We start from the raw sequence: 27,444 nt of genomic DNA on the forward strand, positions 1-27,444 counted from the left end.
TAAGGCTGCACAAACCACAGCCTCTTATCTTCTTGTTAGGCGGAAAAACAATCATTGATAACATTAACAGTGATAAGTGTGCACTAAGTGGCACTGCAGCGGACCACTTAGTGCGCACAAGAAGCTGAGAAACTGCAGGGTGAGACTTCCATTATCAGTCCAGACCAGCAGCCTGCTGGCGCAAGAGGTCAGTCACATTTCCACCTTTGAACCGCTACAGACTGGACTCAAGCAGCGACTCTCGAAAGCTCCAGGAGTCCAGGGGCAAAGCAGTACTGATACCAGTTTGGAGGCTCAGTCAGAGTCGCAGACTTTATGCCAGCTCTATTATTGATTGGTTAGCCAGGAGCAAGATGGTATTTCCTTATGAGGTTATGTAAGATTACATTAACAAGATGCATTTTGAAAATAACATCATGTAGCCCTTATCTGTGTCCTTTTCCAGGCAGCTTGCTTTCTCACTGCGCTGGATCTAGAAGAATCCCAGAGTAGGAATCTGTTCATACTTGCATTCAGTAAATCTTAGTCTCGTATCTTGTTTTTATTGAACTGGCTGAGGGCGCCAATCTTGGTCTGACAGTCAGTCCATGTCTTCAGTTTTCTTTATGATCACATACCTACAAGACTAATGACATTTCCATCAGCCTCATGTTAAGTCCACATGTTCATGGGTGTGTTTTCAAAAAGGGTTTTTCCTCCTTCGCTCTCCAAAAAAAAAATTAAAAAAAATCCTGTCCACACAAGCACTGTTTAAAAAGGAAACTTTGTCCATATGAAAACACAACTGAAGCAATGTCAAGAAACCAACAGGTGGTGACATATCCAGAACCATGTTGGCCAAAACCATTTCAGCCAATCAGAACAAGCTATACCTTCAACTGGAGGCCTGACCACTAAATTCTGCTTAACTACCCGAAATTACTGCCATAATGAAGGCATGACCCATCTTCATCGTAGTAAGATTGGTAAATTCGTGACTGGGAGCATATTAGCATGTGGATGTTAGCATTTGCTGCAGTACAGCCTCACAGCTTCTAGTGTGGATGTAGACTCTCTCCTCCATACACTGTCTTAGCTGTAATTATCCACTGTATATGCATTTGTTCATTGTTCTTTCATCCAAAATGTTGCAATAATTAAGACTCAGTAGTCTACTGAGAAGCCACCAAATGCTGGCTGTCTTGAGAAATCCTTCATGCGTAAAGCAAAACTGACGTAGGCCCTAAAAATCCATTTTAACATGATGGATGCCGCTGCCTAAAGTATGGCTAACAGTAAAGACAAATTAAGGATGACCCCATCAGTCACAAGATAATACCCAGAACTGAGCACAAGAAAACAGAAGATAAGGATATTGCACAAGCGTGGAACTCCAAGTATGCGGTCCCTCTTGAACTTGAAAGATACACTCTGAGCTGACCCTCCTCTAAACGTCAGGCTGTGGAGAAACGAATGCTGGGCAGGGGAAGTAAATCTTGTGGTTCCCGTGTGTGGTAATCTGTATTGCTATTGAGGAGAAAAACATTTACTTTGTTATGTCAGTGATGAAGAGGCACCACTTTCACTCCTCCAGCATGTTGCAATGCTGATGTGAAACGCTGCAGAAACATAGCGGATGCAGTCAAACTGCAGTTTGGGCTCACGAACACGAGCTTCTTCTCTATGAAATCTCTGCTCCTCTCGGCCCTCCACGTCCTCAGCAAATGGTGGACTCTTTGGGGCGATGCTGGAGAAGGCAGGATTTGGATGAGGTCGATAAAAAACAAGGTCAGTGATGTAACAGAACTAATGAATGTCATTATGGAGGTGGATCATGAAGTAGACGCTCAGTGGGATGCAGCTCGCTCCCGCTGTGAGAAAAGAGGTTTTCTTTTCTCCCTGCTGCCCCATTTTTACTCCTTCCATCCAGCACAGTGAACCAGACTTAAACGTGTCAGCGGGGTGACACGAAAACACACTTTCCTTCGGGAGAAAGCTGCATGTTCAACGCCTCTTACTCATTTCACTTCCATTTTGAGCTATTACGATATCATAGCTCCGTGTGTGATGATCTTGACTTCACATTGGCTGTAAGTGACGATCGAGACTACGGATCATCCACTTCTGTTGTGTTGTGAAGGCACTTAAGTGTATTGATTTTCCTCTTCTCATCTCAGGGACAGGTGGAGGCCCGTGTGAGGCTACAAGCCAACGCTCCTGAAGATGCAGAGCTTTATGTTGTTCTACAAGGTTCTACACTCACACATGTGACGGCGGCTAAAAGAGGAGACGATGGGCTGACCCTCTGCTTCACAGCACCCGGTATGTCCTCAGTAGACCTCTAACAACGCTCAGCTGTCTCTCTTGCCTGCCACTGTCTCACTGCTCCCCACCACGCTCTATCTCCCATAGGCCACCCCCTTGTGGAAGCTGTCACTGTCACATCCTACTTCTACGCAGAGGACCAAGTCAAGCCGTTAGATGGTGAAGCGTCTCTTGACTACCTCAGGGACGTTGCCCAGGAGGCCGCAGAGTACCTCTGTGCAAACAGGGACCAGCTCGGCCCCCGGAGCTACCGAGAAGTCCTGAAGAGGTTTTCCACGTGGGCTGACGGGGAGCTCTCTGCTGAAAGGTCGGGCCGCAGCGAGGAGGAGGTGCGGCTCAGACGACGTTCAGGTGATGAAGCTGGCCTCAGGGAGCTGGATGAGAAGATCACGCAGGCCGTGGCTAACATGGATTATCCGCAGCGGTGGAAAAACACTGACGGCGAGCCAAGAGAAGGTAACAGGAAGTGAGAGTGTAACTCACAAGGTGGTTTTTACTGAGCTCATCTTGAAGCCCCCCCGGTGCTTGCCTGTTACCGACACTTTTAAAGCACACTCACGTCCTAGTTTGTGCTCCACTGCATCCTGAAAAACCACAGAGGTCAAATATCAGGGATTCCCCTCCGCTCAGCAGATATGAGGAAATCTGCTGGCTTTTTTTTTTTTTTCTTTTCATGGAGATCTTCCAAACAGCTGCTTCACTAAATTCAGAAACATGATCTGTGGTTTAACTCCGGTGTTATCTAGTCACAGTTTTGGTCTTGTTTGCCCAGGTTTTGAGATATCCGTCCTGTTTTCATGAGCTGGCCGGTCTGTCCGTTGTTCACAGTCAAGGGGACACTGTCGCAAAGATAAATTAATGTTGGTTTTTTTAACCCTTACATGCAGACATCATTCAGACCTACACGCTTCCACAAGGTGCTCATAAGTGACCTGTATTAGAATGAAAGTTTTTTGGTTCATAGTGAAAATATATCTTCATATTTTTGCTGATTTTCACACGAGCATAATTTGTTTATTCATCATTTTCATCATCAAACGATAACACTTGAAATTATTAGTGTGTGAGTTATGCCATTAAGCTGCAAGACTACTTAGGTATGGCAATCTGCAACATCAGCTAGCAGGCTAATGTTAGCGCTCTGTGGAGTAGGGTGATTTAATTATGACTGAAGATTTTCTTTTTTCATGAGTAAACCTACCAAACAGCTGTCAATTTGTGAGGTAAGAAGAGAATCACATTTAAGTTGTCTTGCTGTGTAGAATGATGAGGGGCAGCGGTAATGTGAATTGAGTCGTGGTCCACAGTAAATACTGCTTACACCTAACAAAGGTGACAAATCCCTCAAATCTCACAACCTCAGATATCCCAAAACTTGGTCCTTCAGGTTAATGTCATTGCAGCTGTGCTCTGGTGTTCAGGAGGTTTCAACCCGGACCTGAGCTCTGACTGCACAGCCCGACCCTTTGATCACATGACGAGCGGGACCAGCCAGCCGGCCGGACAGAGGCCGCTGTGCTCCAGAGGAGCAGCAATTACTGCCATTATGCCTTCTCGGTCAGATTAGAGTTGTCTTGCAGACCTCTGTGTCTATTAAATCAACTCCCACGATCCTCCTCTGCTCTGCACTCCTGCAACTCTGCACAGCTGTGTCAGAGCTTTGTTATTTATGATGTTTCATTTCAAAGCAGTGCAGTCTCTCCTCATCATGAAGAGAGGAGGGTGGAACACTCGCAGCATGCCAAGGCATTACTGAACATATTGAACATACTGTAGGTGCATTTTCAGTGAGATTTAAAGACATCACATGCCCTAGTATGGAAAGGTAGAGGTGGTGCAGTTCTACAATGTTTTTTTATTTAGCTTGCGAGGATAAAAGAAATCAGATCAATAAATGTAAATGTCCTGTTCAGCCTTCTGCTGATGGCTGCATACGCATGCAGGTTAGTGGGCTCATTAGACAGCAGTGCAGTGCATACAGTACATGGCCTGTTTGGAAAAAAGCAAATGTCCATGCAAAACATGGGCGAGGTTCAGATGCAAAGTGGCTGTCAGCCTCTTGTCCCTCAGCGCACTATTTACTGGTCTGTTTGACAATGACGTTGTTGTTTGCTGAACTTTGCCTGAAGAGCACGTTCAGCGTTCATTCCTCCTCTCAGTCGGATGAAACTGGGTCACAATTAACAGCGCCATTGTGGAGGTGACGGGCCGTTTCAGTTCATCTCAGGGCTCCGGGAGCAAATTGGAGGGAAAAGAGAAAATAAGAGTTGAATTCTTCTGCGCATTGTTCGTGCGTTTGAGAGATGGCACCATGGCAACCTTCAGCTCTCACCCACACTTACAGGGAAGGCCCGAAGATAAAGTACCTCTGCTCTCTAAAACAGCCTTTCATCCCGAGCGCACAGAGCAACAAGTGCAGGTTAAAGCATCACTCAGTCACAGCGAACCAGGATTGCATATACGCCCTTAAACGTACTGCGTCTGCTGCCTTAGACTCTCCTGCACACGAAGCCAAAGGCAGCAGTTTTACAGCAGGCGTTGACTCGGTGAAACATCCAGTTTTTCTGGCTCGTAATTTTTTTTAATATACTGCAGAACTTGCGTAACCCAGAGCGCTACATTCCTCCATCTGTACAGGTTGTAACTGTCTTACATTCCGTACATGTGCAGCAGACGATCTGTACGTCTCACAGAGCAAAGGCAGCATGTGAATGCCACACCGCGATCAACGTGAGCACTGAGGGCAGGGTTTGCTTTACACACGTCTAATTAGCCAATACTGGATTTTTGTGCCTGATGCTGATATTCGGGATGTACAGAAAGTTTTTTTTTTTTTTTTTTTTACATTAACACATAACATGATCAACAGTATTGATACAGATACCTCTTTTTTTTTCTTTTTTTTTTTTTCTTAAGGAATCGTGACCAAGACACATACCAAGCGGGCTATTTTACATTTGGAAAATCAATTTGTCAGCGCTCTCTGGTGGACAAACTATGTAATGCTGACACTGTTTAATTTGGCATTTCTCGTCACTTGTTGAATTATTTAGCCCATAAATGTGCAGGCGATTTGGACATGCACTCATCCACTGAGGGGCCCATGGCCCATAATAGAATCATGGTTTTACTGCTAATAAAAGTTTCCCACCCCCCCGGTTTGCAGTTGGGACAGAGCGTGAGGCCGAGGGGAACATGTGCGGGAATGTGGGAGCAGACAGGTGTCGGTGCTTGAAATGTAACAATGCTGCAACCTTGTGCAGGAGCATAAAGACAAGACACACACACACACACACACACACACACACACACACACACACACACACACACACACACACACACACACACACACACACACACACACACACACACACACACACACACACAGAGCAGGCCCACTTAGTTATGGCAGGCCACTCAGAAATATGTAAAGTTTCTTAATTACCTCAAGCTTAGTTTAGCATTTTTTATGATGAGCAAATATCGGCTGATGTATACTGACCTGGCTTATTCATCAGTCTAGCTATAAATGCTAGTTTTGAATATAGTCCATGGGCTTGCCACATAGCAGTTAGGTTGCAGATGTTCAACATGGTTCCTCATTGATTTCAGGTAAAACCACAGTTGACATTATGCCTCCTCCTGAACGTCATTCCCTCCTCTCTCTTTGTCTCCTCTCCAGCGGCTGAGCTTCAGCCTAAAGAAACCCTCCTTCACCTCGCAGTGCGCTTGGGTTTGGTCCATCTCTCCCGTTTCTTAATTCACCAGCCGAGAGGTCAGAGGGCATTGACCCTACCCAATCAGGAGGGGGACACGCCGCTCCAGCTGGCTCAGAGGGACGGACAGCATGCCATGTTCAGGGTGCTGACAGCGTAAGGCCACCGTTCAATCTGCTGTCTCGACTGTAAAGTACATATTTCGAGTAGTATGTTCGTCAGTTTATCAGTTAAGCAGCGCCCAGAAGCAGAAGAGGCTCCTATCTCATTAAATTCCCTCCATGCTGACCTCTCTTCCTGTAGTTTGCATTCTGATTGTGGGTCCTTCGTTGTCTCTCCTCGTTAGTCCTCCAGGCCCTGCAGTCGGCCCTGTTCCAGGTGTGTGGTGTGTGTGGTCCGACAGCTCCTGCATGCTCAGGTTTTGCCCTGCGACGGACTCCCTGACCCTGACTGTGCGACAGACACCCGGCAGCTGCCCTCAGGACGCCATCACAGTCCTCCGAGACAGACTGGGAGACCACGGCGTCCTCAAACTGGTGAGAGCAAACTGTTATCACGTCTATGATATAATATAGGACAGAAACGACTTAAATATTCCCACACGTTCTTGCACTTGATGTAACATCTGTTGCTGTGGAGATAAGGCCATTTGCACAGGTTTTGTTCGGGCTTGCGTAAACAGCGAACCCTTGACTCTCACACTCTTTAACACACAGTCAGACATTTTGATAAGAGTTGAGCAACGAACCGCAAACAAAACGCTGCAGCTATTGCAGCTGGTGAGTCAGAGGGTGACATGAGAAGGACAGACAGGATGCAGAGACAGTAACATGTCCACAATGAACTTCTTGCTTTGAGTCATTGATGCCTTTGTTGTGCGACAATGTGAACATAAGATCTGTTTGTGCTCCAGATCAAAGTTCTCAAAGCCGATCACGAGGTAGACGAGACATGCAGAGATGAATTCCCTCCTAGTGATGAAGGTAAGGTGACTTACACTGGACACTCTGCACCCTCAGACTTATTTGCCGCCATCTGATATTGAGGTTTGGTTATCAGTGAGTCAGAGATGTGCCACGAGCTGCTTTTTGTCAAAAATTTCTCAGTAGAATCAGTGATTTTTGGAATAGATTGCATGATCTTCACACAGGATTCAACTATAATCACTGTAAATAAGTACGACTCAGTTGTAATCTAGAGTGTGTTTACCCACGATGCTCCTCCATGAGGCAACACCTGCATACTCCCTCATGTGCCGCACGCTAGCTGTCACATGGGTGTACCAGCTGTGTAACATAAGCTGCGACAAACAAACACCACACACGCACACACACACACACACATGCAGTGACACTGGGCATCTAATTGGCAGTAATTTGGATCATCAATTAATATTCTAATTCACTTACAAAGCAGCTTCTCTGTGCTGATTTCCTCTGTTTTATGTTCATGGAAATTGAATTTATTTTTGTCATTTTGTCTGAGAAAACAAACTATTAGAAGACGTCCCCCTCGGGCTCTGGGAAATTGTGCTGGGCCTTTTTTTCCCAGCTCTTTTCTTTCACTTAATGATGAACAGATTGTTCAATAATAGAGATAATAATGAGTTGCAGCCCCGGTTCTGCCGTCACAGTGGTCCCTGCGCTGAGGAGCGGTGGAAAAGGAGCCACCACAGATCCACTTGAGCTAACGTTTGCGTGGTCAGACATCCATCACTTCCAACCTAAAGAGACTAAGAAAACACTTCCAGCAGACACCATAAAAGGCACCGTCTCCTTCTCCGTCCTCCTTGCAGAGTACAAAGAAAACTTAAGAGGCAGACTGCTTTTTTTTTGTTTTGGTTTCTCCTGAGGTGACATGCTCAGCCTGGCATGCAACCACACACACACACACACACACACACACACACACACACACACACACACACACACACACACACACACACACACACACACACACACACACACACACACACACACACACACACACACACACTACCTGCCACTACCTTTTCATTTCTCTGTCTGTCTCCTCCTGGCATGCACACACACATTTGGTAACTCTCAATTAACCCGTGGCCACTGTTTTTGGTAGCCATGGAGATGGCAGATGGCAGTATCGACTCATAAACAGAAGCAGGAAGCGTACCTCTGTATTGACCTTAACCCTGGCCCGACTTGCGGCAGCCGTCCATTAATCCTCTCGAAATAACAACCTCACGGCGGGGAGTATGTGCTCTTCCTCTGGACCTGCTGCTTTGCACGAGCACAACATCTCACTGGCCAGTTTTCCATTCCTGGAGAGTCGAGTCATATCCAGAGGACCTGACTCCTCTTGGGAGTAGGAGGAGAGTATGTCATGCATCAGCTCCTGGTAAAATATTTTTATTTTGCACAGGCATTGGGAAGGAGCTCCGGGTGGAAGAGCATGTGCTGGTGGACAACGTGAGTACACATACACACACACACACATGTGGGCTTGTGGCGCAGAGCGTGTTGTGTGTTTATAGACTTGCCTCTTCGGTTCGTTGCTGCCTCTTTGCATGTAACGTGTGTCTGTGTTGTTTTAAAGTAAACAATACTTGAATTTCGCTAAGAGCCACGCTTCCTCTGTGTGTGTCTTTTCCTGGTTTGTCTGAAGGTTTTTGAAGAACAGCTTGTTCTGTCTTTGGACGATGAAGATGATGTAGAAGAGTGCTCGTCCACATTATCTGGTAAGACTTCGCTTCTTGCTCTCGATCTGTCAGCGTCAATCTAACGATCTACCGGAAGGATTTATGATGAATGAGTGATTTATTTTCTCAACATCTTGGCCTGGCAAGCACATTAGCTACACATCACGACAGAATAGTTTCCATTTTTAGTATTATGGCAATAATATTTAAGCATCTGTCTTCCATTGCTGGAGAGTGAAGTCCTCCAGAGGACCTGATGTTGTGCTGTCAACACGACTCTTCTTTGGAGGAGTGTGAGTATGTCGTGCAGCAACTTCTGGTTACACATTTTTATTTTGCACAGGCATTAGCAAGGAGCTCCATGTGGCTTAAATGATGGAGCAGTAATCCATAAAAAAAACAAAAACAACAACAACTACATATTTGTGGCTGTTCGGAGCAGCAGGGTGTGGGAACAGCACATAATGAGCTGGTTGAGAAGCCCTGACTGGAATCCTTTCTCTTGTGGCGCTGGCACAATATGCAGAGCTCTGTTTTGAATCACGTCATAGGAAATCAATACACATTACTGCTTCACCAACGGGGATCCGCTTCTGTCTGAGGCCGATGGGCTTGTGGAGACAGAGGGGACAACGTGGTGAAGGGCTGCTGCAGGAGGACGCAGGTTTGGTACACGAGGTGCGCGCTCCTCCAGGTGAGCTGACTCCGACGAGCGGTTTTCTTTGGTTTTTGCTGGATCTTCAGGCGGTGCGGGTTGAGGTCTTTGCCCGTTTGGCTTCCACTCTCACTCACTCTGAGCGTCCAGGAATCTGCCCTGTCACTGGGACAAAGACAGGAATGGGGTCAGGCTTGTCCCACTCAGACTCTGTCTGAGCTTCGAGATGCCCCCTCTCTGGCCTGTCGCCCTGAACTCCCCTCCCCCGACTCCCCCTGGACAGTGGAGCTCTGTGCTTGAATCGAGAGGGGGGATGTTAACAAGCTCAAATGTCGGAGGCTTACAAAAGCTGACATTTTAGGTGAGCCTCATGCGTTCACCCTGAATTCTCAGGGCTGTATAAGCTCAGCCAGCACAAACGCTCAGTAAAAACTTTGAGGATGCTCAGATGTTTGAGGCATCGCCACGGTTACTGTGAGTGCTAACTTCCTGTGTGTTGTTGTGGAAGAATGAGGAGTTTGTTGTAAACTCTAGAGGGACTCTGCTGCTGCTGAACGGAGCCCGTAAACATTGTGAGCATTAACTGAAGTGTGTGTATGATGACGCGTGCTGAGTGACGCCACGGGGCCGTTGATCCCAGTGTTTCCCCCATAAGCACACTGCAGATCCTTCAGCGTTGCTCAAGTCGTCAAACTCACTGCAGAGCTGAATATTTTTGTTGTGATGAGAGTGCCTCGAGGTCGCTGTGGTGCAAACTTGTCATTCAGAGTTATTGTTTTTTCCAGATCTGTTGAAATGATCGTGAGGCTTTTGCCGGTTTCACTGACATAACTCAGTGTGCGTCAGTTATTGTTGGAGCTCGCCGGTGTGACAATTAGTCTAGCAGCTGAGACCGGAGCTGCTTCACTCTGTCGCCGTCCTCTAAGCTCAACAGAGAGCAGGCTTTTGTGTCTGCGTGTAAAGAAACCTGGCAGATAGAGACATACAGAGAAAAGACGTATGGAAGACGTCTGCCTCGCATGTTTCAGCTCCATGCTGGCGGCTTCGCTGTGTGCGAGCAGCAGGGAGGAAATGCCTCTGTGATGCCCAGGATTTCCCTTACATTAGTGCAGGCATGACTGTTCAGACATCAAAGTGTGGGTGGAAAGGGCACAGAGAGCTATGAAAATGGCTCCTCATCAACAGAGGTAATTTTCCACATTGTGAAAGTAGAAATACCATCCACCACCCAGTGGTACATATAACTGTACATATACTGTACACATTTACTTTACTCAGGCACTTTAAGTACATTTGTAGATGCTTTAATTTGACTTTATTCTTCTCTGTAGACCTACTTGTACTTTTCAGAGAGAAATATTGTACTTTTTATACTTTTTAGCTGCACTCTATGCATTTTAAAACTATGGTTACTAGTTGCTTCACAGATTAAGATTTTATGTACCGCAAAATGTGTATGGATGAAAATACCCAACAGCACAGAAAGGAGTTAAACTTAGCTCCACCTTGACCAGGTTTAACATTAAAACACTGGTTACATGTTAATGCATATAAATCCATTCTAATATATGTGATTCCCATGTTAAGCACTTAGCTAGACAACAAATTTACAGGCATGCTAACAGCTCTGTGAAGGCAGCACTGCTTCAAGCTGAATGCTAATATTAGCATGCTAACATGCTCCCAACATACTGCTGTGTAGCAGGTAATGTTCAAGTTGCAGCCTCTAAGGCTGAAAGTGAAGCCAGGAGGCCTGATGATGGCGCTCTGCATGCCATCCCTAGCGCATCGCAGCTAGCGTGGCTAAAAAGAAAGACGATTGTGCACTGAGGAGGTTTCAGTGATACTGATTAACACTGGTTTTAAAGAGTTCAAACACAATCCAGATGTTGAAATCATGTTTTTTTTGTTTTTTTTTATCTATTTATGAATATCACAAAGGGAACGTGTACATAAATATCGTTAAGCAAATAAAAGAGAGCAGAACTCAACTCAAGCCCACAAATAATTTTTTTTTCCAGGCTGCTGGTGATGTCGATATGCGAAAACAAACCTTTAAAGGTCAAACAGGGAGTGGGTGTCTCATCGCGTTTGACATTTAGGCAATGAAAGATCAATGAATTACGGCATAATGATCTCAAATGACTACTACAGAATGAAAGAGAACACAAGGCTCATCAGAGCTGAAGTAAATCTGATTTGATCGTCCAGTATTACGACATGTTTATTTTCTGTATCTGCTCGAGGTTCTCTTCTTTATTATTGATGTGTTTTCGTGGTCCGCTGTGAGACAGGGACATGTCTTCAGATATCTGGAGAGCTGCTCTGTGTATCCCACCAGACGTTTCAGTATCTGGCTGATGTTGAGATGAATAATGGTAATGAGAAGTGGCTCCTCATCGTGTTCTGCGGCAGTAAATCATCTGACGGAATAAAAACAAACTCCTAGAAGTTTGATTATAAACCACACTGGAGCTTCACTGGGATTGTACTGTGTGTTTGTTGCAGTTAACGGGCATCCCATGCAGCCCAGTGCAGCCCAGGACCAGTTCACCCAGCACGCTGCCGACCCTCTGCTCTCCATGATCAGCAGTGATCCGACACAGGTCGTACCACCTGCCTTTACTCCCACAGTTAGCATTTAATCTTTGCTTTTTTCATTTATGGCTTCCCTCTTTTGCCCCCCTCACCCCCCCACCACCTCAGGTACAAGATGCAGACATCAAGTACAGCGTCAGTGGAGTGACCGGGGACAGCACGGGGACGGACGGCGGGTTATGGGACACGGTGGACTCAGACGATCTCCTGCTGGCCACTGACACTCCTCCTCCCTACTCAGAAGACTTCTACCCCCCCTCTGTTCACTGCTCGCCCCCGCTGTCCCCCGCTGACCAGGCCCTCGCCAGGCTGAACCGCCCCCCCTCCTTTGAGCCGACCCATCAGGGGGAAGGTCCGGCCATGGACGCCTGCGACCTCAGGTATTAGATATCTTTACGTTTCCTCCAATCAGAAGGCAGCGTCCATGTGCTGACCTGGTCTTCCATTCCTCCAGTCCCAGCCTCGTGGCTCTGGAAGTGGACAGTGAAGAGGACAGCACCGAGCCAAAGTCTCCGCTTTCTCCGCCCTCGTCAGATGTCGAGAAAAGTGAAGACAAACCCTTTCCTCCCTCCCCTGATCTCACGTGCACTCGCAGCCAATCTGCATCCTCGGCATGTGAACACGGCACAAAGGTGAACCACCACCTGAGGCTCTCACGCTTCCGTCAAACACCGCCTCTCACATCAGTCTTATGCTTCCGTTGGTCTTTTTCCTCGTCCAGGCTTTGGGCGACCAGGGGATTCGACTGCGTTCCTATTCCTACTCGTCTCCCAAAATCAGTCTGCGTCCTGCTCGTTTTGCCCGGGACAACCACGCTTCAGACATCACACCTGGTCAGTAACACTGACTGTTCACTCCTTCGCATAGTTAGAAATGTCGTCTAGTCACATAACTAACAGGGCTGCCGTGAACTAACTCCACTCGTTTGGTGTCATTTATGGGGCAGTTTCACAAGACGGGCTGGTGCAACAGACTGTTTACATTTTGTTCATTTTTAACTAACTTTCACCTGAAAGCCTCACCACTAATATAACTGCAGTCAGCTCCCAGTAAATGCACGTGCTCAAAGAGATCTGTTTGTCATTTCGGGAAATACTCCTATTTGTTTTCTAAGAAGTAGATAAGAAGAGCAAAACCACTCACTTGTCTCTTGTACAGCTCCGATTCCAGAAAAGTTGGGCTGCTGTGTGAAACATAAATAACAATGTGATCATTCGCTGATCCGTTTGTGACATCTACTCAACTGAAAACAGTACAAAGACAACATATTTAATGTTTTACCTTCTCAACTTCATTGATCTTTGTAAATATATGCTTGTAATTTGATGCCAGCAACACTTGTTGTATGAAGCTACAGCATGAAGATGTTAATTGATGTTAATTAAGCCTTTTTCATTCACACACTAAAGCAGAGTAAATAAACGATATTGTGGTTTTATGGGGGGTATGAACCTCACTTTTTCTTGAAGTCTGGCTTATAACACCCCTGAAAAACCACAACAGACAGACAGAGAGAGGTATTGATCTTCGCCTCAAACTCCAAGAAAGCAAAGAAGCAGATTTCCCAAAGTGTCAAAAATGCTTGAACACTTTCCTTCAGACAGAAGAGGATTTTAGTTCTTCTTTGTTCAAATATCCACGCTGAGCCCGCAGCACTGCAGGAAGGCGTGAGACGAGCTCTCCCTCCGGCTGTACGCTCTGACACATTGCAGCCTCTGTAGTTGATGTGTGAGCCGCCCTCTGTCCACTGTCCCTGTAGATGCCGTCCTCCACAGTGTCAACCACAGCCGATCTCTCCTTCAGGCCCTCTCTCTGTCTAAATCTCTGTCTCTGCTCCACCCTGGTAGTAAGTACTGGACACCTGCAGCCGTCACACTGAGGCGCTAAGGCCCAGCACATCCGGCACGCCGCTCATGTGTCTGTGTGGGGAGTCAAGGTTATTACTGCAAACCCATTTAACTGCTGAAAATCAAAGTTTGGTAACATCTGACTTGATTCAAAGACAAGAAAGGCATTTTACAACCACTATAAGCAATATTTTTGCATGAACCAAATATAGGACTAATAATGGGACTAACTCAGTGAGAATTAACACCTGATGCTGCTGTTTCCTTTGTTATAGCATGTCCATAAACACACACACAGTTAGCAGCTAGCTGGGGAAAACAGCAGAGCTGACACCAACTGCTGTTTTTCTTCTCCTCATATTAAATTGGTGAAGCCGTAATAACCTTGAGGTGTGTTTGCATGTCTGGCTTTCATAATCGTGACAGCCTTGTTGTCGTCAGTGAGCGTGGGAGAGATTGCATTAGAAGTAATGAAAAGGAAAGCTGTGAGGGGTCATCGCTTTGTCTGTCTGTGCTTTCACATGTACTCTTCTGTCTTTGTATCGTACCTGCAGATCATACTCTGCATATCAATTGTGAATGTGACAGACCTCTTTACATGTTACATGGAGTCTGTATGAATGTATGATAATGATTCACTGAAACAATCTGAAGTGAGAGTGAAGCGTCCTTCTTTGTCATTTTTGAATCACTAAGAATGAATCCTCCTGTCTGAATTCATCTTTTTAATGGACATTTTTGTGATATTTGGCTTTTCTTGTCTATTTAAGTGTTTTCAAACAATTATTTGAACAACTTCTCTTCATCCTCTCTGTTCACAGAGCAAAGAGCGTCCAGCATATCAGAGCAGTCACATGAAAAAAGGTACTTACGCTCCACTTTATTTTTATTTAAGTCTTGTTTGGATGACATCTTCCAGTTTCAGTGTTTCTCCTGATAATGGATGACTCAGTCGATCCCACTGGCCCTCGCTTACAGACTGTATGTTTCATCAGATATGTAATCCCCGTGCTAGGAGCAACATATGACGATGACAGGTTGCTTAGTGACAGTTCAGTGAAGTCCGCTGCCGTCCTTCATGCAGCTCTTTTGTCTCGCCTGCTGTTTTGATGCTCTGTGTTTCTCTCCTGGTCATCACGGCGGCGCTGACGTACAGATACTAGCGTGACCCTGAGCTGCTTCCAGCCCTGTTTCTGTACAATGCCTTCGCTCTGTTGTTCATCTGTGGCTTAGCGTCATCTCGCCTGAAACTTATCTGTCAGACGCAACCAGCAGGACGTGGATACGTCACAACGCATGATGAAAGTACTGCAGGTCACAGAGCACAGGCTGGTTATGAAGTACTGCACAGCAAGCAGTGAAGGGGACGTAGAATACAAAATACAGAGTTTAAAATCAACTATTTGTACGTTTATACAAGAGTGGAGTACAAAAAAAAAACAACAAAAAAAATAATATTGCCAATTGCTTAATTGGAAAGCCTTTTAATACCTGACCTGCTGGTTCGTCTTTATCCTCGTGTGTGTAAAGTGCTTCGTCACTGTGTTTTAAAAGTGCTTTATAAACAAAGCTTACTGATTAAAGAGGTTATCGTTTCCTCTTCCTGCCCACTCAGCCTACATTCAGTGCAGCCATGCCAGCTGATAGGGTATTTCCTCCGCCTTCATGTATAAATACGCTAACTGACCTGCCACCTCTCAGTCGCTCCCCCTAGTGGAAGATACCAGACAGAATGAGGGATGAAAGAGTTTTTCCTCTTCTGATCTTTTTGATTGTGTGTGACCACGCGTCTCCTCTGCCTCTCATCGGTATTAAATGGTCAGTGTGTGTCTCCGTGTGTGTGTGCGCTGTTCTTCGCAGGGAGTTTAGGTTCCGTAAGCGAGCCCAGTCAGCTGACGACGAGGGCAGCGTGGAGCTGGCAGAGTCCCTCCAACACCTCACCCTGTCTGAGTTCCTCAAAGAGTATGTGTGGGGGGGCGAGCCCCGTTTGAGCGTCTTTAACCGTCCACTTCAAACAAACGCTAACCAAAACTTACAGCACGTCTACCACCTGACAACAACCGACAACCTCCTCTACTTGTTCCTTTCCTTGTTTCCTATACTCTCCTCATCTCCTCTCTTCATCTTATTTCATCTCCGCTCCTCCCACCTCCATCCTTTCCTTGTCTCCTATCATCTCCTAGTTTCCTCTTCTATCTCTCCTCATCTCTTTGACTCTCGTTTTTATTTCCTCTTGTCTCCTTCTCTTTGTTTCCCCTCCTTTCCTTCCGTGTCTCCTATTACCTTCTTGTCTCGTCTCCTCATTCTGTCTCCTCTCCTCTCTTTCTCCCATCCTCTGCTTGTTCTTCCTCCTCTCATTCCCATTTTCTATTCTGTCCTCGTCTCCTCTTCTCTCCTCACACCTCCATCACTTCATTGTCTCCTATAATCTCCTTGCCTCCTCTCCTCATTTCATCTTCTCTCTCTCCCCTCTCTTCTCCTTCTTTCCTATACTCTCCTCCTCCAACAGCAGAGCAATAATTCATTTGTCTTTTAACTCTACGTGCAGAAAAAGTCATTGTTGTTTTGCATGTTTCCAGCCTCTAACAGTTCTAATACTCATTTTCATTTACTTCCACAGCAGAGTTGCAGAGAATAAACACATTTTTGCCACCTTGTTGTGACTAACAAAAGATTTTTTCTGTCATCACAATTAATTTTTTTAACATTCAAACTACACACTATGCAATATCAGATGAAGTAGTATTTTTGGATGAACTGTTGCAGTTTGAACTAACCGAGGCCGTGAACCAGTTATATGCTTGTGTACTATGAGCACATAAGAATCAACAGCTGCCAGCATGGAGACAATCAGGCTGGCGTGAATTCGCCAACTAACACGTCTGCAAACCAACAACTGTACTGTTGTCGGTTTTAAAACACAACTAAAATGGGACGAACTGCACTGATGCTGTTTTAATTTTCCTTCAGAATTGAGGAGGAGGACTTGGATAAGTACAACATCCCAACAAAGGTGGAGTCAGAGAAATACAAAGTCATCCGTACCCTCAGTTTTCTCAAGAGCAGGATGTCCAGCACACGCAACAAGACCAAGGTAAAGCACAGCCGCCCGTCACCAAACACTCAATCTAAAAGGAAACTAGAATATTAGCAGTGACTGGGCTAAACCTCGTCAAGTGTGCCGGCTGATTGAAGTTTCTTAAAGTATTCATGGTATTGATTATTATACCACTTTTCTAAAGGCCTGTATTCCAGGTCTAGACTCAGGTATGGAATACGTGTCTTTCTGCTCTCTGGGAAGACTCAACCAGGAAACGCTTCTGGGAATAACTCAAGGTCGGAGCGACAGACCAAACATGGTGTCCGGCCTCTTTCTTTTTAATGATTAATCCTGTGTTGTAAAGTCAGCACAGACACTGGAAGCCCTCCCCGACCTGCATCTGTTGTTTATGCTTCGCTCCATTTCCTCGTCAGTGGACTTTCTTATGGTTTGGGCAAAGGCGGGGATTCCTTCCAGGCTCATTATTCACAGAGTTTACTCTGCAAACAGAAACCCGACGAAGGGCTTCACACAAACGTGAATTAAGGCCCGCTTTGCTCGGACTTCGAAGCTGTGGTTGTCAGTCACGTTTTGCCCGTCTGCATGGCCTCTTTGTTTACGCCTATGTCTCTGGCATGGTTTTCCAAGGGGAAGGGGAAGGACAGAGAGGCCAAGGACAGGCAGCTGAATGGACATCGCTTCAACACAGGCTCCTGTTTAGGCCCCAACGTGTGTGTGGTGTGTGAGAAACCAGCATCTGGAAAGGACCTGCTGCACTGCTCCAGTAAGTCATACTTTAATGTACTCATGTACTCTGTACGTACATGTACCTGTACTTTTTCTTTTCTCCTCAGGCTGCTTTTACACTTCTACTCCACTTTTTTATTCCACTACATTTATCTGACAACTTCAGTTACTAGTTACTTTTAAAGCACACACACACGTCAAGAGCTTCTAAAATGTGACGTTTTATTTATTGTACAGCTGGAACGACAAACATTTCAAGGTTCAGGCTTCGCACATGTTTGATGACATTTCTCACGAGTTTTTACAAACCAAACAATCAATCAGTTAATCAGGAAAACAGCATAAATTAAATAATAATTAATTGCATTCCTATTAAAAAATGTTCAAAATGAGCTCCACTTCAACCAACTTCAACAGTAAAGTCCTGCTTTTACATGATTATATAATACAACAATAGCCACAGGGGGCTTATATTCTTAATATTTTAATACGTGGGCTGCACGGTGGTGCAGCAGGTAGTGCGCGTGCCTCACAGCAAGAAGGTTGCCGGTTCGATCCCCGGGTCAGGCGGGGCCTTTCTGTGTGAAGTTTGCATGTTCTTCCCGTGCATGTGTGGGTTCTCTCCGGGTACTCCGGCTTCCTCCCACAGACCAAAAACATGCTCATTAGGTTAATTGGTGACTCTAAATTGTCCGTAGGTGTGAGTGTGAGTGTGAATGTTTGTCTGTCTTTGCATGTGGCCCTGCAATCGGCTGGCGACCGGTTCAGGGTGTACCCCGCCTCTCGCCCATTGTAGCTGGGATAGGCTCCAGCCCCCCGCAACCCCAAAAGGGATAGGCGGTATAGATAATGGATGGATGGATTTTAATACGTTTTCCTGATTATTCTTACATACTTTTAATTCCTGCATTGAAAATGTGACTTGTAGCAGAGTATCTTTAAACTGTGGTCGAGTAGTTTTACTTAAGTAAAAGATCTGAGTACTTGCTCCATTACTGCATAAAGCAAAGCAGCTGATATTTGTTTTACCATACATAAACTTAAATGATCTTTTTTCCCAGGCTGCACTGCTATCGTCCATAAGGGCTGTAAGGACTCTGTCCCCCCATGTCTGAAGGTGAGTGCTGTCTTGAAATGTTGGAATAAAAGTGCTTTGAAGTGCTCGTCCTACTGGAGCCTGTCCTTGTGTCAGTTGTTTATATGCTGTACCCTCTCTCATTTGTATTACTTAGAAACTTCAGGATAAGTATGCGGTCGCCATGGTGAAGAACAGGACAGCATCCCTCCCGCAGAGTGAGTTCAGACCACGACGGTCGACAGTCCTGCTGTCAAGCACTCGCAGTGCTGCGGGTGACAGTTCCTGTTCCCCTGCGGTCGCGCTCGGGTGGTTATTGTGAATTCTCTTTGCTTCTGCCACAGATTTCACTGTGAGAGAGAATCCTCCTCAGTGCGTCATCCCCATCTCTACCTCGCTCCCCATCATGGCCCCCAAGGAGAGGAAAGACACTGCGACCCAGTCATGCCCCCTCTCTGGGAGTTTTCCGAACAGCGACAGGTCGTAAAGCTCTCATACTTCGTTAATGACGTGAGGTGATATTGGTAATTACTCTAAGGCTTATCCATATTCTGCTCTGTGTAACAGTCGACTCAGTGAGAGCTCAGAGATGGAGTTTGATGCCTTGAAGGTGACCAGCCGATCAGAAGAGCTCCTGCCGACTCCACTGTCCTCCACCTCCACTGACTCGTCCTTCGGAGAAGGTCAGTGATGAATGAGGCTAAATGTTGCACATTTCCATGATCAAATGACTAAAAAGGAGCAGATCAGTTTCCAGTTTTAGTGTGTAGAATACTGACATTACTTCAAGTTGGGCTGATGTATTTGTAAATGTGTATTAAGACTCCTTTCAGTACATTAAGCTGAGTGAAAGTTCTGAACGCTGATTCATGACACTTCTGTTTCTCCCTCCACAGACTACGTGGACGCACACATCCACAGTGACATGTCGGCCGACGCTGTGGATTACGAGGCCGAGTCGTGGAGTCTGACAGTGGAGCACAAGTTCTGCAAGAAGCAGGACAAACGAGCTGTCAAGAGGCAGGATGTTATCTACGGTAAGCAGCTGTGAGAAGACCACTGGAATGTGTCGTTTTCTGCCAGCGCCTGTATTTCATGCATAAATTTGCTGTAACCACACATCATTATCATAAATTGTCACGATTGGGTAACTGATGAGCTCTCTGGTGCGATGTAATCCACGCTTCTCTGTGACTGTTTGAACCCGTGATGCAGAGCTGATGCAGACTGAGCTTCACCACCTTCAGACGCTGCACATCATGGCCGAGGTTTTCCGGCGAGGTATGAAGGAGGAAGTGCAGCTGGATACGGAGGCGGTGGAGCGTGTCTTCCCCTGTCTGGACCAGCTGCTGCTCTTCCACCACGCCTTCTTCGCCGCCATGAAGGAGCGGCGGCACAGCTCCGCCCGACCACAGGGACACAAGAACTACCTCATCCAGCGAATAGGGGACGTCCTGCTCCAACAGGTCAGCTGGTCTCTTGGGACTACTTTTCTCTGCGGTGTAATAAGATGGAAACTAGTGACGCTGTGGATCAATGCATATGTTTCTGTGCAGTTTTCAGATGAGAATAGAGAGAAAATGAAGCAGGTGTATGGAGAATTCTGCAGCCGTCACAACGAAGCCGTCAGCTTTTTCAAAGAGCTCCAGCAGCATAACAAGAGATTTCAGAGCTTCATCAAGGTACTGAACTGTATCCTGTTTTAACTCTAATAACAGTCTGCTCAGGGACATGTAGCTGAACTGTTGGTGCTACTTTTTCAAGCAACAAGGCAATAATTCTTTGGTGAAGCGGAGGGAGATCCCAGAGTGCATCTTGCTGGTAACCCAAAGGATTACAAAGTACCCGGTGCTGCTGGAGAGGATCTTACAACATACTCAAGGTCAGTCATGTGCTGCCCTCTGCTGGCTGCACGCTCACAGGCAGCGTTTCAGTTGAAAATGTTCAATTAAACAAGACGCTCTTCCAGTCTTCATGCGTTTCTCCGTCCTGACCCCTCAGAGGAAACGGACGAGCACGCCGACCTCTCCAAAGCGCTGGCTCAGATTCGGGAGGTGATCGCAGCCGTGGACCTCAGCGTCAGCGAGTACGAGCGGCATCAGAGGTTACAGGAAGTGTGGCACCGAATGGAGAACCGCAGCGCGGCCAAGCTGAAGAACGGTCACACCTTCCGCAAGCAGGACATGATGGGGCCTGGACAGACGCTCAAGCACCAGGGCCTGCTGCTGTGGAAGACCGCCACGGGCCGGCTGAAAGGTGACGCCGGCATGTACTTCCTGTATGTATTGTTTGCATGTTATTTTTGCGCCTTTTTAACACGTTTTCCTGCTTATCCTCATGTCCACAGATGTTCTGGCGCTGCTTCTCACAGATACACTCATCTTCCTGCAAGAAAAAGACCAGAAGTATACCTTTGCCACTGTGGTACGCACTCATTAGTTACATGGGATTCATCTCAGAGACGAATACCTGCAACAGCAATCAGCTGTGGCTCTGTTACGACTCTACACTTTATTACCCGTTCAGTTTTAAGTTCGTTATCAGATGAAATCACATACTCTTCACATTCTATATGTTTCCTCCATCATTACTGTGCTTCAGGATCAGAAGCCTCCAGTCATCGCCCTGCAGAAGCTAATAGTGCGAGAAGTAGCCAATGAGGAGAGGGGGATGTTTCTGATCAGCGCATCAGCCGCTGGCCCAGAAATGTATGAGGTGCACACATCATCCAAAGAGGAACGAAACACCTGGATGAGGCTCATCAGAGAGGCCGTGGAGAGGTGTGTTTGATGTGTGAGGAGGAGGAGGAGGAGGAGGAGGAGGAGGAGGAGGATGTTGAGATGCACATCCTTCACTATTTGTGAACTGTGTAATGTTTTCTCTGCTCAGCTGCCCTGAGGAAGAAGAGGAATACACGAGCGAGTCTGAGGAGGAGAAACGAGCTGCTGAGGCTCGTATTCAGAAGATCCACAAGTTCCAAGGTATTTGGAAACCTGTGACGTCATTTCTGTGTTGTTTTATATTCATGCCCTTGACTGTTTTCTGCCCCCGAGTTCACACTTCACGATGCTTCATCTGTGTGCATCAGAGAGCCTGTCGAGCCGGGACCAGCAGATCTGCTCCAGCCTGGAGGAGAAGCTGCAGGTCTTCGCAGAGCTCTCTGCTCTGAGTGGGAGGACGGACGCTTCGCCGGCCGAGGCGCGACTGCTCGTCCAGCCGCACTCGGAGGAGCTGCCCCAGGCCGCCGTGTTGCTGACTGCAGCTCTGCAAGAGGGTGAGACTGAAAAATACTGTACGCTGCAGGGCCAAACAGATGTACAATGCTTGATTTTAGAAAACACGGAACATGAATGTGAGGAAAAAATAGATATTAAATTGTGGTTTGCAAGATTTTCTTACAACAGTGATGCTTTACTTTGAACGCGTGGTTTGTATTCATAAGTATTAGACAAACAGAAGGACAGCTTTAAGTGTGTATTAATGTACAATATTTGTCAACAGTTATTACTTTCTATACAATGAAGACATATTTTATATTATTCCTACTGTGTTTTACTATAGAAGTATACATTCCTATATATACTTACAGATGTCCACAGGAGAAGCTGTAATACCTAAATGAACACTGTAAAACCCACATTTCAGTGTGTTATAAACCATCTATTAAATGTTTATTAATGCTTCTAGCTGCTAAAAAAGGGGCTGCTGAAGTTAAGTGTAGTATAAATTAGTGGTTAATGTCAAACATCTTTCAATGTAATGATAGTTATTTTCCAGTATTTCATATATTGTTCACGTAATTATCTAGAGACAGAGGTGAGTTTCTTCACAGTTTATGCCACTGATTGGTTGCAGGGTATTTTAAAGGTGGTAATATATGTGGTATGATTTTTCTCAGGTATGATGTGACAGCAGAGCAATCCACTTCAACTTCAACTCATGATCTCTCAAACAATGTCTCATGAGCATAAAGATATTAAAGGGCCAGGCTCAGGAAATGTTGAGACACCATTTCTACCAGCAGCATTTGTTTTGTCCCTGAGGACCAAGTCTTAGTTTCACATTTGCTCTTTTTTCTTTTGCTTCCCAGCTGAGAACCTGAAAGCCACTCTGTCATCCAGGGCCTGCTGTCCATCGAGTCAAAGCTCGGACTCGGACACGGACTCCGTGTTTCCTGTCAGTCCTGCTCCACCTGCGCAGCCGCCCTCAGACTTGGAGGCCTCACCTGAAAACCCAGAGGGCAGCGAGGGGAGCTGGACTGAGGCCTTCGTGCTGGAGTCCCCGACTCTTTTGCAAAACACAGACTACAATGACATCAACATCAAGGTACAGCACAGTTTCTAGTATCTAAAATGTATTTAGCTTAGAGCGATTCTTGTATGACCCTATCATATAAATAAAGATTGCGGATTAAATAGGTGTTTTTGAGTTAAATATTGATGCAGCAATTTGATATAATGTTTTTCCATGACTGCAGTTGTGGTGGTGGAGGTACACTCGTATTGCAGGGGTATTATAGGTCATTACAGCCTCTTACAGCCTGCATCTCAACGTCACCTCTCCATTTCTTCACAACTGTGGCTCAAGATTGCCAACAGTTGTTTTAATAATTCAGTGCAGCCTATTAGAATTACATTTCAGTCTTAATGTGATGAATCATTGATAAGCTCATAATAAAGGAAGAGGTCCATTTAGTTCCCAACGGTATTGCGCCATTAAAAATGGATATGGAGACTTATTCCAATTACCATGCCAGCGTTGTGCTACCGTTTGCAGCTTTTTGTGACCTGTGAGGTAAATGACACCAATAAGAGAATAATTTTCTTATCAACTGCAATGTGATAATTTAACATCGAACAGTGTGCTAGCACACCTTGTGGCCTCAAGGGGGCGCAAATGCTGCATGAATGCAACTTCAAATCTTGCCTCTCCATTCGCTTCCCATGAAGTGTTTTGACTTCACTGTGAGTAGACTGTAAAGTGTTACTCAGCAGCAGCAGAAATGTGACATTTCCATGAAATCTTCAGGCTTGTTAATCTGCATGCCGTGTGTGATTTTGTCCATTAACAGGTTGCTCAAAGTGTCCAAAGCCTGACCCAGTTACTCTACAGTCTGCAGGTGAGTGCATTACTCAGGAAACAGCCTCTTCTTCTTCTGCTTCCAGCCCACACTTCTACAATTATCTGATCTGCAAACCAGCAAACAAACCTCTTCTGTTCTTACTGAGAACAACATGCTACGTTAGTATCACACTCAGTGAAGAAAAGGCTTTAATGTGCCTGTACGCTCCGGCTGCAGTCAACGGGAGCAGCTCTGCGCTCGGCTGTTTGAAGCCAAAGGTGGTGTGCAACAGGAGGGAGAATCCTACTGATCTTCTTCCTGCTTAGAGACATATGAGGGTCTTTTGTTTCAGTGTTCACACACACACACACACCTACACACCCACACACATACACACATACACACACTGTTCAGGATTTGGTATAAAATGTAAATTTGTGCACAGAGAACACATCTGTAAATTTGCATCAGGGCATGTGTGTGCGCACTTTTGCCTGTATGTGTGAGGTTGATGGTTTAATCTCAATGATATTTTCATATTCAAAGTTATTGTGTATGAACCTGATGACCGCAGTCCTACCAGAAGCGGTGGGATCATTCACCTTATAAAGAGATCCTGTTGTCTAACACCCAGCAGAGCCTGATCATGATTTCCGTTTCATTTTGCCATTCAAATCACCTTCTCCACAGCGTGTTGTGAGGATGCTCCTGTGGTTGAACTGATGGCAGAGCCTTTGCATTCTCATGAAGCCCATCTCTCTGCCTGTCCCCTTCTGTGCCAGGCCACAGTGACCATCCAGGACAGCTGCTATGAGGTCCAGAGGCTCCTCCTCCAAGAGAGCGGGCGCCCCTCCCCCCGGGCCCAGCGGCCGCACCTTCCAAGCGTCCGAGGCAACACCTTACAAGAACAGGAGAAGCAGCGCAACTTAGAGAAACAGAAGGAGGAGGTGGCGGCGGCTCAGCGGCTCCAGGACCGGCTACGCCAAGAGAGGGAGCGCTGGGAGAGGGAGTGCCAGGCCAGGGAGAGCCAGCAGGGGGAGCAGGAGAGCAGACTGGAGGAGAGGGAGAGGCAGTGCCACCTGGAGGCGGAGAGGCTGAGGCGGGAAAGGGAAGAGTTGGACGAGCAGCTGGCGGAGTACCAGCAGAGCCTGGAGCGGCTCAGGGAGGGCCAGAGGAATGTGGAGAAGGAGCGCGAGCGGCTGGAGAACCAGCAAAAGCTGCTCCAGACCTGGAGGCACGGCCGGCAGAGGAGTCTGCCCACCGAGATTCCTCACATGGTCATCCCTCTAGATGGGCAGCAGGTGGGGGGGCCACACAGCTGACAACTGTTTCTTCTGTCTATGGATTTTCAATAACTTCTATTTAACTGGCGACGTTAGACGCTCAGTAATGCTCCTGACCGAAGCCCTTGACCCATACACGAGTGCGAGGTAGATAGGAAGTGTCAATGGAGTATTTCTTGGCTCAAGTCATTAATGAGAAGCTTTTCTCAGACAGCTATCGGCCTGAGTTACATGGGTTCACTCATTTACACTCAGCCGCTCAATCCCCTCTTGATATACGACCTACGATAATGAGAGCAATTTCAGCATCATTTGTCTTAGTGCTCCAGCAGCTCCGCTCACCAATAAACATCTTAATGATTAATGATAATTAAACCGCTGCAAATAAAAGCTCCGACAAAATAATTAAAACCAGAAGCACGCAGCCCAAGAAACCAATCAATCGTGTCGGAAAGGACTTAAATTATCAACACTTTGTTTGAAAAGCACTACAGTGAAATGTCCCCCGCAGCTGGAGGGCATGGAGGATAAAGGCTGCACTGTTCTCCGTGCCCTTTAAGTCTCCATGTACCTCATGTGCACAGGCAGCGGTGGTGAAACCAATATAGCACATACATGTACGTGAGCCTGTGCTGGGTAGGGCTCAGTTCAGCAGGTGCGACTGTTCAAAAGACGCACGCAGAGAGCACTCGAATGGACAGACAAATGAGCAGCCTCGGCTTACGATATTCCCTCTCTCCCTCATTAATTTACACGCCACCTTGGGCTTTCACAGGCTAGACGTGATGAAGCTCTCTTCGCTGTTTGCAGACTTATTTATTTCCATTCATCTATTTTAGTCGGTGTGGAGGCTGCTCTAACAGCAGCGGTCTGACAAAGCCGTGCGGAGGCAGCGGAGGTCCTAATGTTCCCATGCTAATGCTTTAGCCAGAGGCAGCGGTTCACAGGGTCAGTCAGATCGAATGACGTACACACATATGCGCACACACACACACCAGCTCTCAGGTCGTTTCTAATTAGCTGTGTTGCCTCCGCTCAGCAGAGGAAAGGAGGCCATGTTGACGTGAAGATGGGACAGGGGGAGAAAGGGTGTTAGTAGAGGACAGGAGGAGCCTGAAGCAAGCTGCAGCATGGACACCTTTCACAGTACATTCAAGGGTCAGTCCACCCAAATGACTATTTTTCCACTTACCTCTAGCTGTATCTGACCATGCCTTTTTAGATTTATTCATCCAGGGTTTGAGATATCCACCTCTGACAGTTTTGCCTCTTCAACAGTCCAATGGAGAGTTGTTCGTGATGTTCAAAGCATTGAAAAATGACAGCAAATCATCTTTTCACTCATTAGTCAGGACAGTATTCCCTTTTAAAAAAAACAGTGAAGCCTATTCAGAGTAAGTAATTTTTCAATGCTGTGAGCATCTAAGTGAAATTCCATTCACTTCTATTGTATGTGGAGGCTGAAATGGCAGAGATGGATATGTGAAAACCTGGCAAAAAAAACCTAAAATGATCTACTGTACATATCTATTATCTGGAGATGTATTATACTAGATACCACTAGAGGTAATTGGGAAAATTGATTTTGAGTGAACCGCCCTTGTAATTCTTTTTAATTAGCGTTTTAGAGAAATTGATCTGAAGGTCTATTAACAGGTTTTACCCGTTGAATTATAAAATGTATTCCCAGCTCCTTCATGCAAATGCATCAGTGCATTTCAAAGGTGCATTGCTGAATGCGTTCACATGTGTAGAAACTATCCAATCATCATTCTTGCATTAGAAGCTCTCATCCACTCGGGAACGTGAGCTTCATCTGAATGTCTGTTCGCAGTGTTTTCATCCTTCTGTTGCTGATGTGGCCATGGTGTTTGCTCTCGCCCTCAGGACTCGGCCCAAAGTCAGTCCAGAGACCACGCGGGTAACGGCTCCGTGTTCGTGAACGAGGCTGCGTTCGCCGGCACCAGCGTCAACAACCGTCACATCCACCACAAAAGAAATGACCCCAGCACGCACAACTGTCTCAACACCCTGCTGGCAAGATCCAACAACAGACAGACCCCCATAGCTAAGACTCCCCACGGTCCACACTCAGACTCCCAGGGATGGGTGATGGGGACAGGCTACCTCTACAGCCCTGCAGGAAGGCTGGGGCTGCAGCACATGCCCGCTGGTAAGAATTACAGCCAAGTTCATGGATTATCATCTGTTACAGAGGGGATGTTTAAAGCAAAACACAAAATCGAATGCCAACTACGACTCAAATTCTCATTTTCTGTCCAACAAACAGTCCAAAAGCCAAAGATATTCAGTTTACTCTCATGTGAAACTGTTTCTGCTGAGCTTTTATCTTCTCACCTCTTAGAATAAAGCAGTCTACATGTGTCTTAGCATCACATGTGTCTATCAGTTACAAGTCTGACCCCAAAATTTTCTCACCCCA

The 27,444-nt window shown here is 46.3% G+C and overlaps 1 protein-coding gene across 1 annotated transcript in view; it reads left to right on the forward strand.

Annotated features, from left to right (window-relative positions):
- Positions 1-27,444, forward strand: part of arhgef28a (Rho guanine nucleotide exchange factor (GEF) 28a) — a 35,211-nt gene that overhangs the window by 3,870 nt on the left and 3,897 nt on the right. The window contains exons 2-34 of the mRNA XM_070989378.1: positions 2,157-2,301; positions 2,392-2,760; positions 5,987-6,176; positions 6,367-6,556; positions 6,934-7,003; positions 8,418-8,464; positions 8,661-8,733; positions 11,858-11,955; positions 12,056-12,327; positions 12,402-12,579; positions 12,669-12,780; positions 13,707-13,793; positions 14,616-14,658; positions 15,655-15,756; positions 16,765-16,888; positions 17,483-17,618; positions 18,643-18,698; positions 18,814-18,874; positions 19,001-19,136; positions 19,224-19,339; positions 19,553-19,693; positions 19,872-20,122; positions 20,213-20,338; positions 20,421-20,538; positions 20,658-20,912; positions 21,004-21,080; positions 21,258-21,436; positions 21,546-21,637; positions 21,745-21,930; positions 22,747-22,982; positions 23,728-23,775; positions 24,501-25,019; positions 26,889-27,174. Coding sequence (XP_070845479.1) covers positions 2,157-2,301; positions 2,392-2,760; positions 5,987-6,176; positions 6,367-6,556; positions 6,934-7,003; positions 8,418-8,464; positions 8,661-8,733; positions 11,858-11,955; positions 12,056-12,327; positions 12,402-12,579; positions 12,669-12,780; positions 13,707-13,793; positions 14,616-14,658; positions 15,655-15,756; positions 16,765-16,888; positions 17,483-17,618; positions 18,643-18,698; positions 18,814-18,874; positions 19,001-19,136; positions 19,224-19,339; positions 19,553-19,693; positions 19,872-20,122; positions 20,213-20,338; positions 20,421-20,538; positions 20,658-20,912; positions 21,004-21,080; positions 21,258-21,436; positions 21,546-21,637; positions 21,745-21,930; positions 22,747-22,982; positions 23,728-23,775; positions 24,501-25,019; positions 26,889-27,174 — 5,119 coding nt within the window. The remainder of the gene's footprint in view (positions 1-2,156; positions 2,302-2,391; positions 2,761-5,986; positions 6,177-6,366; positions 6,557-6,933; positions 7,004-8,417; positions 8,465-8,660; positions 8,734-11,857; positions 11,956-12,055; positions 12,328-12,401; positions 12,580-12,668; positions 12,781-13,706; positions 13,794-14,615; positions 14,659-15,654; positions 15,757-16,764; positions 16,889-17,482; positions 17,619-18,642; positions 18,699-18,813; positions 18,875-19,000; positions 19,137-19,223; positions 19,340-19,552; positions 19,694-19,871; positions 20,123-20,212; positions 20,339-20,420; positions 20,539-20,657; positions 20,913-21,003; positions 21,081-21,257; positions 21,437-21,545; positions 21,638-21,744; positions 21,931-22,746; positions 22,983-23,727; positions 23,776-24,500; positions 25,020-26,888; positions 27,175-27,444) is intronic.

Source organism: Chaetodon trifascialis, chromosome 20 (assembly GCF_039877785.1).
Source record: "Chaetodon trifascialis isolate fChaTrf1 chromosome 20, fChaTrf1.hap1, whole genome shotgun sequence".
NCBI classification, from domain to species: domain Eukaryota; kingdom Metazoa; phylum Chordata; class Actinopteri; order Chaetodontiformes; family Chaetodontidae; genus Chaetodon; species Chaetodon trifascialis.